Here is a 19,286-nt window from a genome sequence, read left to right as displayed (position 1 = left end):
CTCCCTCCTATGCTTACATCCAGTACTCTCCCTCTCCCTCTCTCCTATGCTTACATCCAGTACTCTCCCTCTCCCTCTCTCCTATGCTTACATCCAGTACTCTCCCTCTCCCTCCCTCCTATGCTCACATCCAGTACTCTCACTCTCCCTCCCTCCTATGCTTACATCCAGTACTCTCCCATCCTCTGCAACTCCTTCCCCCAATCCATCAGACTATGTCCCGCACTGCCTGTCTTTAGACTACCCCTGAAAACTCTTTTCTTCAGACTAGCCTATCTTGTCTCTACCTAACTGCTGAATTTTACTTTTTCCAACACTCATCCCTCACAGTTATTACCCTTTAAACAACTTCCTCTTCCCTTTGGATTGTAAGCTCTCATGAGCCCTCCTAACACTCTTGTCTTTATTTTGTAAAGCACTATGCATACTGTTAGCACATAAATCCTGAATAATAATAATAATATTAACAAAAGGTGAGGGCAAACTTTCCCAAAGGGGAGAGAGCAAGAATATCAAGTCAAAAGCTTTATCCCTTTCATACTCTTTCCAAAGAGAAAGATTTCGCTGGAGTTCCACTTTGATAAAAAAAAAAATTAGTTAATGCTCACATCAGGAAGAAAACATTTGTAGTCATTTAAAAAAAAAAAAAATTTCATTTTTTTTTTGTTTAGTCACTGCCAAGTAAACTGAGTTAAAGTGGAACTGTTTCAGCAACCTATACAGTATTTCGTATAAAATGAATGACCGATTTTAATATAAGTTGCTTTATCATCAATAGTGTTTTATTTTTAATAGTAGATGCTACTGAAAAAGGAGACAATGGTCCTTTAATTACCACAGTAGACTGACTGTGCAAATGCGAAATATATGTTTGATCTTTTTGTAGTGTGACTTTATCAGTGTCTTTCCCTAATGGCTGAGTGGATAAATGTACAGTTCAGTGCTTGCGTCTATTTTTACCCTGTCCTATTGCACGTTTCCCTCTGCAGTTTCTTCCGTTGCATGCCTTCCCATCCATGTGTCTGTGCCTTGTAGCACTTTGTGTGCCTGCATTCTCTTAGTGCGTTGCCTTGGATGATATATTATGAATGCTTCCTAGCAGCAGCCTACCAGAGCACAACACACAGTCTGACACATTAGGTTGGTACTGCATTTTTTTTTCATTGTTTTTTTTTTTCTCTCTTTTTTTATTTAAATCTCCTCTCACTGCACATTAATTCACTCATGTCATCTCTCTTTATTGATCAATGCTGTTCACTTTAATTTGCTATTCACTCTTCTCTCTCTGTGTGGCTGTCGTCTCCGTTCTCTCTTTCCCAGTGTTTCTACTCCCTGCCTGCCCTCTTTCTGTGTCTCTCTCTCTCTCTCTTCTTTATTACGCTGCCTTTTCTCACTCCCTCCTTCTCCATTTCAGTACAGTAGCATTCTTTTCATAAACAAGCACAGAGACCTCTCTGTGCATTGCTGTGCCTCTGTTTCCTCTTCCCCTTTAATCAATAGCCACACCAGGAGAGTTGCTCACATGAATGAATCCTTGTGAATCTCACCCCCAGACATCTTTCACTGGATGTGCGGAGCTGAGCTGGAAATCTTGCTCAACTACCCTTGCTAATCCTGGTATCTTCAGAGTCTGGGGCTTTATCATGCTGGTCCGTGGAATATGCGAATCTCTTGGTCTCAATGTCCACCCTGTCATCTTGATCTCCCTCATCCTCCTTCTAGGAGCCCAAGCTGAAGGTAAGAAGATGCTCAGCATCACTGCTTGTCATTACTATTATACTCCCATCTCAGTTACCCTATTCCTTTAATTGTTAACTGTTTCTATTTTAGTGCTTTAAGCATTGCCTTGCAATGTTTCTGATTTCTTTTAAGAGAAATTAAGCAGCAGGGAACGGCTATATTTTCTAAGCTTATTCAATAAGGATCTTGGTGCTGCAACAGTCACATTAAGAAGATTTTTCCGTAAGAAAGTAGTCTATAAAAGAACAAAAAGCACATGTGCTCACAGTTTCCTACTGGACAAGTACAAAAAGTGGTCCACTGTTCCATCAGCGTGAAATCCTATTATGTGCATTTTACAAGTTAACATATGTATGTTCCCAAACTGAAGATAGGCAATTTAACAGTTTGTTAGTTAGAATAGTCTAGGCTTTGTTTCAGCATAGAATTCTGATATACCTCCCATTCAAATTAGGAAGCAAGGTGGGCTTTTGTCAAAAAACTTTCTCACTCTGGGAGTTTTTATTCATTAAAATACCAGGGCAGTATCAATGTCCAAATATGATCCCAAAGCACCTGGTACTCTTTTGAAGCCAAATATTCTCTGAGTGGCTTAGCAAAAGTTAATCTTTTAGCAAGATTCATTTTTATATCTTTAAAGGCAGGGGAGCAAGATTTTCAGTTGTTTTGATCTTTGCTTCTCAATTCTCACACTGTGGATATGATTTCAATCTTTTTTTTTTTATTCCCTTTGCTCTATTTTTTAAAGCTTTCTAGAGTGGTCAATTTTTTCCATCTTCACTGCCAATCAGTTGAGCTAATCGTCAGATGTGTATTATCTCTTCTGCTTTGTGATGTCTATGTATCCTTGTGCTAGGAAATGTTTTATTAAAACATATGGCCTCTTTCTTGGTAAAAGAGAGAAGACTCCCAAGAGTGTAGTAGTCTTTGGCTGTCACGTTATAGATGTGCATTGCAGGCTCTTGTGCATGGAAGTCCTGATGGACGTTTGCATCATTTTCACTTACTTAACTGGAAATAGAAAATGTTGATATAGTTGAGAGCACTGAAGATGTGGTGATAATTGAAAATATACACAAGGGTTTGGGAAAACCAGGGGTGGTGAATTAGTGTGGCAACTGAGTGACTGTCTATACATTAAGATGCCCAATTAGTGGGACTCCATAGTACCGAGAGAGTGCATTGGATTTGTATCTGTTGATGTGATGTATTTGTAACATTTGTGTATCCAGCTGAGACTTTTAATAATACTGGCTTCACACAATCCTTCTCCTAGATCTACAAGTAGACAAGAGAATTTAGATCCCCATAGTAGCATCTCTGCACAGCTTGTCAAAGTCAGTCTCAGATGTAGCACTTTCAACCCTTGAAGAAGTAAACAGCACCATAGTCAAAGAACAATAAATTGTGTCATCTGTCAGACTGTTTAACAGAGTGTAGCAAAGAAACTTTTATTTGCACCAACTACAGTCTTACATAGCATACCAATAATGTTTTCAATAATTCATTAACAGATCACTGAGGTCAAGGAATCCTACAGGCTTCAAATCTCTATTGATTTGTATGCAAAAGGTTAGCATGAATTCAGAAAGGGGTTAATGGTGTTATTAGTACAGTATAAATATTTGCTATCGTCAACCACTGCATGTAGATTTAGATTATTAGCTTAAATCAGCATTCTCAAATCATTTGTTTAAAGAGTTTCGTTGTTATCACTTTGCTTTGAAAACATGTTTGAATTGGGTTCAAGAACCAGAACTTATCTTTTTAATACTTGTTTGGTTTTATTAGGAGTTTATGTTCTTCATTTTGTGCCTTAGAACATTTATATCAGTAAAATGTATCCACTATAGACCTACAATCCAAGAAATAAAAAAATGAATGTTTGAGTACTACCATCAGAACAATAAAACAATATATATATATATATATATATATATATATATATATATATATATATATATATATATATATACTGTAATAAGACACAAAGCTCAGTACTTTGCAGTATACATTTCTTGCAGTTTCTGGAGCACGTATTATAAAATATTATCTATGATTGGCTGCTCCGTATCAGGGCTGATTAATGTACAATATACTAGGGTTTCAGATATCAATTTGCTATTGCAAAGATTCCCCGCCACCAAGTATGTGGTGCTTCCTTCACGTTATAACCCAGCAGAATGAATGGTGTGTGAAATATTTTGGGAACTCTACTTGAACTCTCTGTACTATTTTTAAGCAGATTATTAAACATTTATTGTTCATTACGCAAAATGTGCCTCACAGTTCTGTTTTACTGCATGCAAGAAGGAAAAGGACCATGAGTACAGAATGGACACTTTTGAATGCACACTAAACTGCGTTCTTTGGAAAGTTTATTTGTAAAAATGAAATTATCTGGTCAATATAAGTGACCTTGAGACATAAGAAAAACCAACACTCTACATTATTTGTTGTCTGTTAGACACAGGTCTAACACTATCAGTGGTATTGTATATAATGTTAACATAAGAGATGTAAGAGATGATAGGATTGTATCTCTGTAATAGAGTTGGCTACCTCTCCAGAAAGGCAATGTCATGGTCATGGCTGCTGAAAATTGTTTGTAATGTGGAACTAAGTGAAAAGCACACTAATGCCTATGTCCTTGTTCTCAACACTACATGCCTGTCTGCTGGAGATCTTATCTTTGATTGTGGAATAGAATTGCCACATCATATGTCAATGTATATTATCTGCATCTCTCTTGTGATTTGCTTGCCAGTTAATGGAATTCTGAAAAAACTGTTGGATCGCAGAAGAATACCTGTAGTAATTCTGCCTGGGCAAAACCGATCATATGATTTATGGTTTTTAAAAATAACTTCAATTTTTTAGTTTTGATTTTGTACATCTGTCATAACTACTGTCAATGAGGTGCCAGAATATTCTGAAGGATCTTCTGGCTAAGAAGTTTGTTTAGATGTCCTTTTGGTTAGATGGCTTACTGGATCTCTTTTTTACTGTTGTTTTGTATGTATGGAATAAAATCTGAACACAGTCATTATAGCATTGACCCCTCCTTCTCAAGAAAATGTGGTGGCTGTGGGTCTAAATTTTCAACCACATTTTTACTGGTGTTTAGTCTATAACAGTCTATAAAAGTTCAGCCAATCCCCTTGGTTGGTGCTTTATTAAAGACCCCTTACTTGTTCACTGTATCCACATGTGCAAGCTCCTAGTACCATGTTGTAGGGTTAACTTTTCTCCAGCCCAGTGAGATGGGATTTATTAAGAAAGTATACTACTTTCTTCTTAGGGCAAAGATATCACAAGGTCATGGGTTCTGTTAGCCAATCAAGGTAGAATCCCATTGGGTACTAAAAGCAACACAGAATATGGTAGGTCTATGCTTGAGGGTGACAGTGAAGAACACCTGTTTCTAGTATTCCAATACTATGCATCCATATTATGGCATCTGACTTGAACCTTGCCTCCTTATCTGCATCACAGCATGAAACTCACCATTAGCAGGCAGTAGGGGGTCACAGCATTCTTCTTACCTTTGCCAGCATGATGCATAGTTGCTCTCTGATTCTAACTGGCCATTGTATCAGTAAGTCAGGGGGATGTGCAGCCTACTAAAATGTTAAATGCCTAATAAGGACACAGATAAACATGAGGGACCATCTAAAAGGCCAAACAATGATTAATTCATACTGATAATCACTGCTGGGACTGGAGAAGGAGAAACAGGAGGAACTTGTTGTTGTAGAAGGTGATGAACATTCTGCTATGTGCATGGTAGTAACTGTCAGCCATATATTGGAGTAATTTAGAGTAATTTAAAGTAAATCATATTAGCTTGAGGATAAGTGCTAACATAGGTATATACTACAACCTGGGTGTATATACTACTATCTGGTGTATATTGCTGACTAGGGGACATATTTTTCTTAATGGAAGGTATATATTACTAACATGGGGTTATGTATTGCTATATGTAAATAAATAATGATGAATGGGGAAATACAGTGGGTACGAAAAGTATTCAGACCCCCTTAAACTTTTCACTCTTTGTTATATTGCAGCCATTTGCTAAAATCATTTAGGTTCATTCTTCTTCCTCATGAATGTACACATAGCACCCCATACTGACAGAAAAACACAGAATTGTTGACATTGTTGCAGATTTATTAAAAAAGAAAAACTGAAATATCACATGGTCCTAAGTATTCAGACCCTTTGCTCAGTATTTAGTAGAAGCCCCCTTTTGATCTAATACAGCCAGGAGTCTTTTTGGGAAAGATGCAACAAGTCTTTCACACCTGGATTTGGGGATCCTCTGCCATTCCTCCTTGCATATCCTCTCCAGTTCTGTCAGGTTGGGTGGTAAACGTTGGTGGACAGCCATTTTTAGGTCTCTCCAGAGATGCTCAATTGGGTTTAAGTCAGGGCTCTGGCTGGGCCATTCAAGAGCAGTCACGGAGTTGTTGTGAAGCCACTCCTTCGTTATTTTAGCTGTGTGCTTAGGGTCATTGTCTTGTTGGAAGGTAAACCTTCGGCCCAGTCTGAGGTCCAGAGCACTCTGGAGAAGGTTTTTGTCCAGGATATCCCTGTACTTGGCCGCATTCATCTTTCCCTCAATTGCAACCAGTCGTCCTGTCCCTGCAGCTGAAAAACACCCCCACAGCATAATGCTGCCACCACCATGCTTCACTGTTGGGACTGTATTGGACAGGTGATGAGCAGTGCCTGGTTTTCTCCACACATACCGCTTAGAATTAAGGCCAAAAAGTTCAGACCAGAGAATCTTATTTCTCACCATCTTGGAGTCCTTCAGGTGTTTTTTTAGCAAACTCCATGCGGGCTTTCATGTGTCCTACACTGAGGAGAGGCTTCCGTCGGGCCACTCTGCCATAAAGCCCTGACTGGTGGAGGGCTGCAGTGATGGTTGACTTTCTACAACTTTCTCCCATCTCCTGACTGCATCTCTGGAGCTCAGCCACAGTGATCTTTGGGTTCTTCTTTACCTCTCTCACCAAGGCTCTTCTCCCCCGATAGCTCAGTTTGGGCGGACGGCCAGCTCTAGGAAGGGTTCTGGTCGTCCCAAACGTCTTCCATTTGAGGATTATGGAGGCCACTGTGCTCTTAGGAACCTTAAGTGCAGCAGAAATCTTTTTGTAACCTTGGCCAGATCTGTGCCTTGCCACAATTCTGTCTCTGAGCTCTTCAGGCAGTTCCTTTGACCTCATGATTCTCATTTGCTCTGACATGCATTGTGATCTGGAAGGTCTTATATAGACAGGTGTGTGGCTTTCCTAATCAAGTCCAATCAATATAATAAAACACAGCTGGACTCAAATGAAGGTGTAGAACCATCTCAAGGATGATCAGAAGAAATGGAAAGCACCTGAGTTAAATATATGAGTGTCACAGCAAAGGGTCTGAATACTTAGGACCATGTGATATTTCAGTTTTTCTTTTTTAATAAATCTGCAACAATGTCAACAATTCTGTGTTTTTCTGTCAGTATGGGGTGCTATGTGTACATTCATGAGGAAGAAGAATGAACCTAAATGATTTTAGCAAATGGCTGCAATATAACAAAGAGTGAAAAATTTAAGGGGGTCTGAATACTTTTCGTACCCACTGTATATACAGCAATGTATGGCATATACACTACTGGCTGGAAATGGAAATAATACTGCTTTATGAAACAGTTATATTGTTAGTAAAATGCTGGTGGGATGCTACTTACTGAATCAACTTATAGGTATGTCTGGTAATACCCACAATTCAACTTGTCTGATGGTTCAATGTGCAATGTGACACCTGTTTTTTATGTTATATGGCAACATGGCTTGATAACATAGTACATAGCACCTGTGTATCACACATGACAGTATGGTGCATGTGTCCTATTCCACCCCAGTGGCATGGCATATGGTAATTTGATACCTTAGTAACACCACCTATTGCAATACAAATCTTTTGAAACATTTTGCATTAGTAACACTGTACACAATATGGCATCTCTGTAACGGCCACTGTGGTAGTGTTTCATGTCATCATGTCAGGTAGTGCTATTTCTCTGAAAACATTACACCATAGGAGAGCCTATCTGGCAGTCCAGCACTGGTTCTGACTATGGTAATATCGTTCTTTTCTGATTACCAATAGAAACTGTTATATTTAATACATGATTACATGGGTGGGCCGTGGAAGACAAGAAATTCTATATTGTCAGAAAAATTGCCTTAGTTGTGAGTGACTAACATTCACCCATATCTACCAAAAATGCAAATATTGGCTTTCAATAAACCTGTTAATGTCCAACTATAGCTATTCAGTTTGGAAAGGGTTAGTGCCTCTGTCAGGCTTTTATTGCTGGCTGTGTCCCTACATGGGTGGGGGGATTTCCCCTCATTTCCTGTTAGGGCAGGACTGTTGTAAGTCTGGTGTCTTTTTTTTTTTTTTATATAACTTTTTATTGAAGTTCAGACAGTAAAACAGGGTACAATAACTTTGTACGGAACAGAAACTGTAGTGAAAAACACAATTCAGTATACAAAGAATTCCTGAGTTACACCAAGAGGCATACATCTGAGCTTCGGAACATTTCCAAGAAGGTATACAACAACCAAACAGATTTACCTTTATAATATAAGGGGTTGGGGAGAGGTGATTGGGGGGAACACAAAGGGTGGTGAGAGGAGGAGAGAGGGTTGGAGAGTAGGTCCAGGATGCTAGGGGGGTGGGCTAGTAGAGCAGGGCCCTGTCAGAAAAGGGGGAAGGATAGGAAGAGCCTAGGCTCGGTTAAGCCAGTAGAGGAGGGGGGGGGGGCAAAAAGCACGGGCAGGCTATACTAGACATATACATCAAGATGGTATCATATGTGAGAGACCCCTAAATGGTTATGATTAGCTATAACATAATAATAGTGGTTGGGGGTTTCTCAGGCCATAAGGTAATGACTGGAGGTAAAGGTCAAAGTTCCATGTTGCAGATGTTAGGAGGAGGAAGCATCAATGAAAACATGCCATTTTTTAAGGAACAGATCAGGATGTGGTAGTTTGGTTTGGTGTAGGTCCATCCAATCTCTACGGCATAAGAGCTGGAGTTCAGAGTTAACATCGGATAGGGTGGGTGGGGAGTTGGCGATCCAATGTTTTAGTATGGCTCTCCTGGCAATCAGTCTGGTGTCTTAATACCAACATGTATTGAATGGCGAGAGATCGCTTAAATACATTTGCCATTGACTTTTAATGCAAAACGGTTTACCTCTTTTACCTCCTGCACCCATTATTGTAAACAAAAAATAACTGGATATATATGTATACTGTACATCACAAACTAATAAATCACAAAATATTTTCTAACTCATTTAGAAACACTCTCAGAGCTAATTTAATTTGGGTATACATAGTGACGACAGATGGATCAAAAGAGCTCTAATCATGGCCTTTGACTCTAAAACACAGCCCTTAACCTAATGCAGCAGCCAGATTGTTGTGCAATTGACCACAGTGCCTAAACACGAGATTATTATTGTGCCTCACAAACTTTGCCTGGTGGAACTTAAGAATTAATTGAAATATGTGGCACATATGGAAACCCACTGTTGTTGGCATTGTATTATTACTTGCATCTGTTCCTAGTTTCTAAAATTAGACTGGTCTATTGAACTTCATTTAAGCTGACCAATTACATTGGTTGAAACAGTTGAACTGTAGGCTCAGGTTGACCTATTTTTAGTGTTTGAAAATACATTTTCTCTTCTAACCTCTGCTTTTGTCTTTTTTCTACAAATATTAAGTGGTTTCTCTTGACAGCTGTTTTATAATGAGATGTATTTAACATATGGATATCTTATTATAAGAACACATGGGCAGAAATATGACAGTTCTACCATGTGAGTTAGAACAGTTAAAATGTGGGCAATTGATACAATGATGTATCAGTGCTTTGTGACAGTAAATATGTGCTCACAAGTCAAGTACGTGGAAGCTGGTTTGCCATATCATTTTGTGCTACAAGATTACATTACTCCCTATATTGATTGTTCTTTTCATACATGTTCTGCTGGCTAACTTTGTTAAGGAGAATTCTTTATATTGCCCTGTATGTGCTGTGTAAGCCTCCCTGCTACCAATTAAATGTAATAACGGTTAAGCATGTCAGGCTATAAATAACTAGTTTATTCAAGTGGAAAAAAGCAGGGTAAAGCATTTTAACATGCTGTCCTATGCGCTTCGTCTTGTATTTCCTATTGTACTGTAATTCTAAACAATTCCTCACAATCTTTGCAGATGTGGCTTTGGGTTAGCCAGATCATTTAGGTGCCAATGGTAACAAGGTATGAAGATAACCCTTTTGCTAAAGATGTCACAGCAGAGTAGATAATGAACTGCATGGGCTTGAGAAGGAGTCTAAGATGGTGGAATACAAAAGGTCTCAGCAGACATTTTTTCCGACGTAACACTTTATAGGTACTGTATATAACTTAGAGCTTAGACTCTTAGGTGGCAGCTCAATATAATGCAATTGAATAACTGGTTTATTTAAATATTTAAAAGCAGAACAGCATTTCCTAACATTCAAGTATTTCTACTTGCTTTAGATTGGAATAGAAAGTGAAATAAAACAGTCTGTTTAGCTCATTTAAAAATGATATTTCCTTGTGATTGGTTTTAAGGGCAAGGAATACCAGGTACTCTTTCCACATACATGGGGAACAATAGTCTTCACAGTTATCTAACATCCCATTTGGCCTTAGCGTATACTCTTTTTCTCTGATATGTGACAGACTTATGGAATATCCTTTTAATAGCAGCTGATTCCAGTGATGTCCCCCTACTTTTTTTTAAGTGCCATGTGATGTCACCTTGATGCAATACAGAGGTGCAAGCCCAGCACCAGATGGTAGAAGGAATGCCATCAACCACCTTCATTCTGTATGTTCTGTACACAGGCAGTACCCATCGATGGCATTACTCCCTCCTGCAAACCATTGACTTCCAATGTAAAGACTAATATTACAGGGTCCATATGAGTCCATCTTACAAGTTTCACCTGCACATATAAAGCTCCCACATATAAAAATAGAAAAATCCTTTGTGTTATTAACAATGATCAAAGATCAACACTGTATCTTTCACATAGATTACCAATGTATCAGTACCATGTGACATCACAATCAGTTTGTAAGTCCCTAGTTTACTAGCATTTAATTTGAAAACAGAATATTTTTTGGCAGTGGGGAATGGGGATCACATGTGGATTACAGTCTTACATAAAGGTTTCTTTCATGTGATGATATTTCTTTTAATTTATAGCTGAACATTCCTCCAGGGAATGCTTGTAAAGTGGATTATATAAAGGCAATACAAATGAAAAATTATGGCTTCACCAAGTGATGGTTATACTGATAAAGATAAGTGGGTTTTTTAAATGTCTTCCTCTTATTTGCACCCATGATTTGGGATCCAATATAAAAAAAAATTCTGCCTTTTAAAGATGTAAGTATAACTATTGCCAAGATTTTTTTCTTCGTTATGTTTTACCTGTCAGGTTTTACTGCCATTAGAGGCCCCATTAAAGACATTTCCCTTCTTCAACAGTGACACAGACAGAGGTTCTGCTAGAAAATCAGTAAGCTTTAGCTGTGCACCCTGGCAACAAAAGTGAGTACACCCCTAAGTTATAATGTCCAAATTTGGCCCAAAGTGTCAATATTTTGTGTGGCCACCATTATTTCCTAGAACTGCTTTAACCCTCTTGGGCATGAAGTTCACCAGAGCTTCACAGGTTGCCACTGGAGTCCTTTTCCATTTCTCCATGATGACATCACGGAGCTGGGGGCTGAGGGATGTTAGAGACCTTGCACTCCGCCACCTTTCATTTGCTCAATAGGGTTTAGGTCTGGAGACATGCTTGGCCACTCCATCACCTTTACCCTCAGCTTCTTTAGCAAGACAATGTTCGTCTTGGAGGTGTGTTTGGGGTCGTTATCATGTTGGAATACTGCCCTGCGGCCCAGTCTCCAAAGGAAGGGGATCATGCTCTGCTTCAGTATGTCGCAGTACATGTTGGCATTCACGGTTCCCTCAATGGACTGTAGCTCCCCAGTTTCGGCCGCACTCATGCAGCCCCAGACCATGACACTCCCACCACCATGCTTGACTGTAGGTAAGACACACTAGTCTTTGTACTCCTCACCTGGTTGCCGCCACACACGCTTGACACCAAGTAAGTTTATCTTGGTCTCATTAGCCCACAGGACATGGTTCCAGTAATCCTTGTCCTTAGTCTGCTTCTCTTCAACAAACTATTTGTGTGCTTTCTTGTGCATCATCCTTTTAAGAGGCTTCCTTCTGGGACGACAGCCATGTAGACCAATTTGATGCAGTGTGCGGCATATGCTCTGAGCACTGACAGGCTGACCCCCCACCCCTTCAACCTTCGCAGCAATGCTGGCAGTACACATGCATCTATTTCCCAAAGATAACCTCTGGATATGACGCTGAGCACGTGCACTCAAGTGTCATTTATTCAGTGTTGTCACATGAAAAGATATGATAAAATATTTACAAAAATGTGAGGGGTGTACTCACTTTTGTGAGATACTGTATATATGGGGTCATTATATATAGGGTTATTATGAGTCTGGCTGATATATATGGGGTTACTCTGAGTCCAGGTGTTTTACAGTGAGATCATTTATATAATCACCTGGACTCCTAGCAACCTCACATACTGTATATCACTGGCACTCATAATAAACATTTAATCACCCGGATTCATGATAACCCCAAATATATCCACTGGACTCAGGGTAACATTAGACATATGATCAGACACGTCTGCCCACCCCTGTATAATAAACGGACACATGGTAGCTGTACACAATCGTATCACCCAGATACATTACACAGAGACTCCCCCATCATTAGATTGGAAAAATCACTTCCAATCAATTCTTATTTTCCAAGTCTCAAATGACATTTAAGACAAATAAATTAACCACTATATCCCAGAAAATGGAAGGTTCCAGCAATGGCAGAACATGCCATGCATCCTGGATAAGACCGGGGGAGGGAAGGGTTCAGTGGGTGACCTCAGGGCCCCTATCTAGAAAGGAGCACTCTGCCTCTGACACGTGTCTCAGCGGCGTGCACACAACCAACAGCCGACAGTTGGACGGGAGGGGAGAAAAATCATTAGTGATCAGGCTGAGCATTAGCAGGCGCCGTGCGCTCTGCTCCAGGTGGCAGGTGAAGGGTGACAGGCAGCTTGGGAGAGCCTTTTATTTCCTGCCTTTGGCCCCGCGGGCTCCCCCCCCCCCCCCGGCTCAGGAGCCACAAACACCATCACTCTGTGTCACTGTGTATGTGACTCCTGGTCCTGGGACATGCAGCTGGCCACCCTATGGTCAGTCAGGGCCTGTTATGCAGTGTGGCAGAGTAGTGCAAACCTCCGAACCAGAATGGCCAGAAATACAAATTCCTTGACAGGCAGGTAAAACCGCTCCTATATACTGTATTTTATTTGTGTGTTTAGCTATTTACCAGAAGCAAGCCGCAGAAAGCTGCAAAATTTACACTTTTGTTCTTGAGTTTACATAAATGTATCAGATTTTGACTGTAGAGAGGTTTTGCAGTGCTAACTCCCATGAATGAATCAAAGTTGTGTTGAATGACCATGATTGGTACATAAGGAATAAGTCTGATGTCAGGTGCAGAAAAATTGGTACAGCATAACTTTAAAACCCAGTAGCTTATATTTATGTTTTTATGCGTACTGAATTTGAAACATTTGTTTTGTTGCTTAAAACGAATAAATCACTCAGGGCTATTTGGTGGCAATCTTAAGACTGCATATTTTTGAACTATTTGAATTGTTTCTGTCAGCAGAAAAAAAAACTATAGTCTGTTATTTGCTGAAACAAAACTGTCATCCATAGGGAAAAAAAAGCTACTGAGCAATTGTACACAACGCCAGCTATTGCAGGAATAAACAGAAGGCTGTATCCAATTCTAATTTCTTGATGGATGTATTCCTTTTATTGTGTCTTGGGGGCAAATTGATATGGTTAGTACCTACAGCATCTAAATATTTCAATTCAATTAGCCAAATGTTATGCAGGCAGATGTAGAGGTGTTCTGGGTTTATAACCTTCATTCAGCAGTCAGCAATGCATGCCTCTGCTCCACGTTTGAATTACCGTCATGTTTTTTATTTCATTTGGTTGAACTGGCTTTGAAGATATTAACCTGCCTTTTCCATCTTTTGCTTTCACATCTTTATGCATGTGCACATTTATATACAATACATCAGGGTACATATGACTTAATGCACCGCTGCTAAGCAAGAAATTGCCTATATTTATTTATAGAATTAATACAATGGTCTTAAAAGCCATGCGCATTATGGATCTGATGACAAATACTAATGGAGAAATTATGACATTACCTTCATATGTCAGTGACTTCCCTAGCCTAGATGTTTATGTGCATGTAAATATATTTTACAATAGCGAAGAAACTGAGATACGTCTTAGAAGCTGTCAATATATTTTAATATCATTTAGTAACTATGTGCTGATTAAAGGGTAATTTCACTTTTACCAAAAAGAACAATTGGGGTACAATAGCAGAGTGTACTAAGCCTACCTTTTAGCCAGTGCCACCCTTTTCTTTCAGGCTGCACATACACAGTGTGTACTCATTCTGTCGCAGACTCTAAGTGCATTATTGGCAACAGGAGAGTTCACTCTGCACATGCGCAGCCCATAAGAACAGGATGTCACTCCCTCCTATGTCACTAGGAGGAGCTGGTCCCAACGACTGCTCCGTCCTATAGAAGGCTTCTTTTTTATACAGTTTTGGTGCAAATTTTTTGAACTGAAAGGCTGCCTTGGCTGGAAGGTAGGTTTAGCACACTATGCTGCTATACCTATAAAGCATAGTGTTCTTTTTGGTAAAGGTGAGTATACCTTTTTACTCACTGCAAAGTTGCTAAATGGAATACAAAAATATTGACAACTTCCAAGACTTATCGCAGTTTCTTTGTTATTGTACATATATTTATTATATATTGTGTCATATATTTAAAAAAATGTAGGCCATAACTGCATTAAAAAAACCCTTCCTAAATTCTTCTACAGTCTTCTACAGTCTTCTACAGTCATCCCAAATTATGTTAGGGACAAAGCAGCCATTGGGACCAGCTCCCTCTACTGCCATTGAAGGGAGCAATGTCCTGTTTCTTTGAGCTGCATAGTGTTGCAACCTGTTGTCTATGGGCTAATGGGCTAATGGGCTAATGTTGTCTAATGGGCTCAGCGGCTCTGACAGGACTACACACTGCGAATGTGTGGCTTAAAAGAGCAGGATGGCACTGACTTGATGGTAGGTTTAGCGCACTATGCTGCTGTACCCACTTGGAACAGCATAATGTGCCTTTTTTTTTTGTCAAGGTGAACTTACCCTATAAAGGGGCATTCAAACCAAGATATATTTTGAATAGGTGTTGTTTAGCTTTGTATAGCTCTTATGATGTAGACCCCACAGGGCTAAATTGCACAAGTTCCCTGTGTTTTTTACTGATTCAATAAAATAAGATTTTGGAGGAGCTGCATGAATGCTGGAAATTTTTAATGCTATATTGTATTTTTGCCTCTGGAGAAGACTGTGTCTTGCACTTTTATAGAGGAAAGAAGAGCACAACAGGGTGGTGAGCTGTATTCCTCATTTTTCTTTATATCTTATTAAGATTTTTGGAATATTGATATTCATCTTGCTGTAATAAAAAGACAGTGATTCCCATAGGTGTGTGCAGCCTATTGCATTAGGGTGTGCACCCTAAAGCTCAAACACACATGCCTTTCTCTGCAGTCTCAGCTGCACTGGACAGTGAATGAATGGGAAGCTTCTCTATGCTGAGTGGTTTCCTGTTCATTCACAAACTGAAGCATAGTAAGCACAGTTTGTTATGCTACGTTATGAATAGACATAGTGAGCGAGTGTGTTCACTGTGTTCATTTAGAAAAGGAAGAGGCTGGTAAATTACATACTTACTAGCCCCTTCCTCTGCTCTCCATCTCCTGAAACATCCCCTGCAGCAGCTGGGGTGAGAGGATTAAAGCCAGCAGCAGGAGGGGGGGTAGCCTAAGCAGGGGGAATCGGCACTGCACATAGTGTTTAGGGTGTGCCTAGGCACGCCTGGAACACCCCCTGTGCATGCCTATGGAGATTCACTAGCTGGAATGATAGAGCTGAACTCTTCAGCATGATCCCCTCCAAAAGGCATGTGAAGCCATTGAGTTATTCAGCCCACCAGCACCTTTCTATTACCAATTTTCCTGCACTTTATGTTAAAATTATTGAGCCGGATCAGAACATGCTGAGTCTATTTCTTTCTGTGAACAGAGATTGGCTGAACAGTTAGATTAGTACTAATCCTTCAATGTCCTGTTATTATTATTTTCATCTGGACTTAAACTGCTTATGTTTCAACAAAAACTAGTAAATCAGTAATGTTATTAAATGTTTTCATGCTACCATATGTAATTTACAATATTTAAAGGCTTAAGTAGAGGCCTTCCTCTTCTAATGACAACCTCTCCCCCCATTTCTTGTCCTGCAGTTAAAGAAACAGATGGTAAGGGAAAATCGTTCTCAATAGGTTGGACAGAAATAAAAACCTGACATAAAAATCTCTTCGTGATACAAGTTGCTTTGGGACTGTTGCTTTGGCTTATAGTTTAATGAGAGCTCCTTTTCGATCTCCAATAAGCCCAAAAATACATCTGCTTCTTGTTGTTTTCCCCCTAAGTTTGCTCTAAAATTCTCTTTTTGCTATCCATATGCTCATTAAGATGTTTTCTTAATGGCTTAAAATAGCATTTTCTTTAGCAACATCCTATCTTTCCTAATCGTCCTCTCAACAACTCCTGATAACATTTCTTTCAAATTCCACCTATTAATCCTCCTCCTAAACAGTGACTTCTCCTGAAACTGCTCCCTATAACTTCTCTTACAACCACTTTAAGAAATTGCTTTCCTAAATTACTTACAAACTCTTCTCTAAATGCTTCACTAATTTAATAAGTCTTTTCAAGTTGACTTCTAAGTGCTCCACTCAATAGCTCTATGCTTAATTTTTATTATAGCTATTGCATATATACCTTTAGTCAATTCGGCCTGATAACCACTCAGATGTTTTTGAATCAGTTTTATATAGTTAAAACGTTTGCTAGGTATTCCAGTTATAACTGTGTGCTGTTCTATTTAACCTTTTATATCACAAATAGTTGCTGTTATTTTGACAAATGTTGTGAAATGATCGCTAAAAAGACCTTTTGGACTGGCATACTTTTTTGTAGCAACTATACTTATATACACTGCTCAAAAAAATCAAAGGAACATTTTTTAATCAGAGTATAGCATCAAGTCAACTAAACTACTGGGATATTGATCTGGTCAGTTAAGTAGCATAGGGGGCTGTTAATCAGTTTCAGCTGCTTTAATGTTAATGAAATTAACAAAACAGGAATGGTTTAGCAGGTGAAGGCCACTGACATTTTTTTCCCTACTCATCTTTTCTTTTCTTTTTTCACTAGTTATGAATTTAGCTAGGGTCAGTGTCACTACTGTAAGCATTAGGCGATGCCTGGACCCTATAGAGTTTGCACAGGCATTATAACTCCTCCAGGATGGCAATATCAATACGTGCCATTGCCAGCAAGTTTGCTGTGTCTCCCAGCACAGTCTAAAGAGCATGGAGGAGATTTCAGGAGACAGGCAGTTACTCTATGACAGCTGGACAGGCCCATAGAGGGTCCTTAACCCATCAGCAGGACCGGTATCTGCTCTTTTGTGCAAGGAGGAATAGGATGAGCACTGCCAGAGCCCTACAAAATTACCTCCAGCAGGCCACTGGTGTGAATGTCTCTGACCAAACAATCATAAACAGATTTCATGAGGGTGGCCTAAGGGCCCAAAGTCCTATAGTTGGTCCTGTGCTCACTGCCCAGCACTATGGAGCTTGATTGCCATTTGCCATTGAACACCACAATTGGCAGGTCTACCACTGGCACCCTGTGCTTTTCACAGTTGAGACTAGGTTCACCCTGAGCACATGTGACAGAAGTGAAAGGGTCTGGAGAAGCCGTGGAGAACATTATGCTGCTTGTAACATCGTTCAGCATGACCAGTTTGGTGGTGGGTCAGTGATGGTCTGGGGAGCCTATCTATGGAGGGATGCACAGACCTCTACATGCTAGACAATGGCACCCTGACTGCCATTAGGTATCGGGATGAAATCCTTGGACCCCATGTCAGACCCTACACTGGTGCAGTGGGTCCTGGGTTCCTCCTGGTGTACGACAATGCCCGGCCTCGTGTGGCGAGAGTATGCAGCCAGTTATTGGAGAATGAAGGTATTGATACCATTGAATGTTCCCCACACTTGCCTGACCTCAATCCAATAGAACTACTCTGGAACATTATGTTTCAGTCCATATTACACCGCCAGATTGCACTTCAGCCTGTTCAGGAGCTCAGTGGTGCCCTGGTCCAGATCTAGGAGGAAATACCTCAGGACACCATCTGTCGTCTTTTGCCCTGATGTTGTCAGGCATCAGGCCTGAACTGGCCATAGGGCACACCAGCAGGCCCTGCCTGGGACAAAAATAGGCTCAGGCATTTTAGACTGAGCAGCTGGGGGGTTGGGGGCAGAAGTTTGTGGGGGCGGGTGCGTTGGTGACGATATTTGGGGTTCCAGGATGTGTGGATTCTGTTACGGTACCTTTTTTTAGCCACTTAAGCACTTGCCGCCAGCCCGCCGTCAATTGACGGTGGAGCGGTGCGACCATTGTTCTGGGAAGACGTCATATGACGTGATCCCGGAACTGCAGGGCAGGCGCGCGATCGTGTGCGCGCCGCCCTGCACTGCCGGTGTCGGGGTGTCCCCGGGACACGCCCCGTCACCGGCAGGGGGAAAACAGCCAATGGGCGTGGCTGTTTCCCACGTGATCGGCTGTGTTCCAATGACACAGCCGATCACAATAGCGGAGCCCGGAAGATGACCGCGCATGCGCGATCGTAGGAACACAGCTGTCACCGGCGGTAGTAAACAGTCACTGACAGTGACTGTTTTCTATGTGATCGGCTGTGAATCCATTCACAGCCGATCACAAAATGTAAACAAAGAGCAGTAACTCACTGTTACTAGCTCTTCTCCCCTCATACAGCTTCCAGTGTGAGGGGAGCAGAGCTAGAAACAGTGAGTTACTGCTCTGTGTACCTGTAAAAAGTAAAATCACACTAAAATCACACTAATAAAGGTCCCCACACAGTCCTCAGCCCCCCCCCAATTGCACCTGTCACCCAGCAGTCACCTCATCAGTGCCCAGAAATTGTCACCCATAACGTTCACATGTGAGCGTAGTGATCGCGGGCAGAATCACTGCGATTCTGCCCGCGATCCGGAAATCATTGCAAATTGTGGGACGCCTGTGCGTTAACCGTGATTTGCAATAGCACCCCAAACGCTGTGCG

At 40.6% G+C, this 19,286-nt stretch overlaps 1 protein-coding gene across 1 annotated transcript in view; it reads left to right on the top strand.

The window, feature by feature from the left end:
* The first annotated feature begins 1,213 nt into the window (after window positions 1-1,213).
* The window catches only part of SEZ6L (seizure related 6 homolog like), a 636,929-nt gene continuing 618,856 nt past the window's right edge, over window positions 1,214-19,286 (top strand). Inside the window, exon 1 of the mRNA XM_082244006.1 lies at window positions 1,214-1,737. Coding sequence (XP_082100132.1) covers window positions 1,527-1,737 — 211 coding nt within the window. The 5' untranslated portion in view covers window positions 1,214-1,526. The remainder of the gene's footprint in view (window positions 1,738-19,286) is intronic.

The sequence above is a fragment of the Pelophylax lessonae genome, assembly GCF_965119305.1.
Source record: "Pelophylax lessonae genome assembly, chromosome: 1".
Lineage (NCBI taxonomy): Eukaryota > Metazoa > Chordata > Amphibia > Anura > Ranidae > Pelophylax > Pelophylax lessonae.
This window is presented reverse-complemented; position numbering and strand designations above follow the sequence as displayed.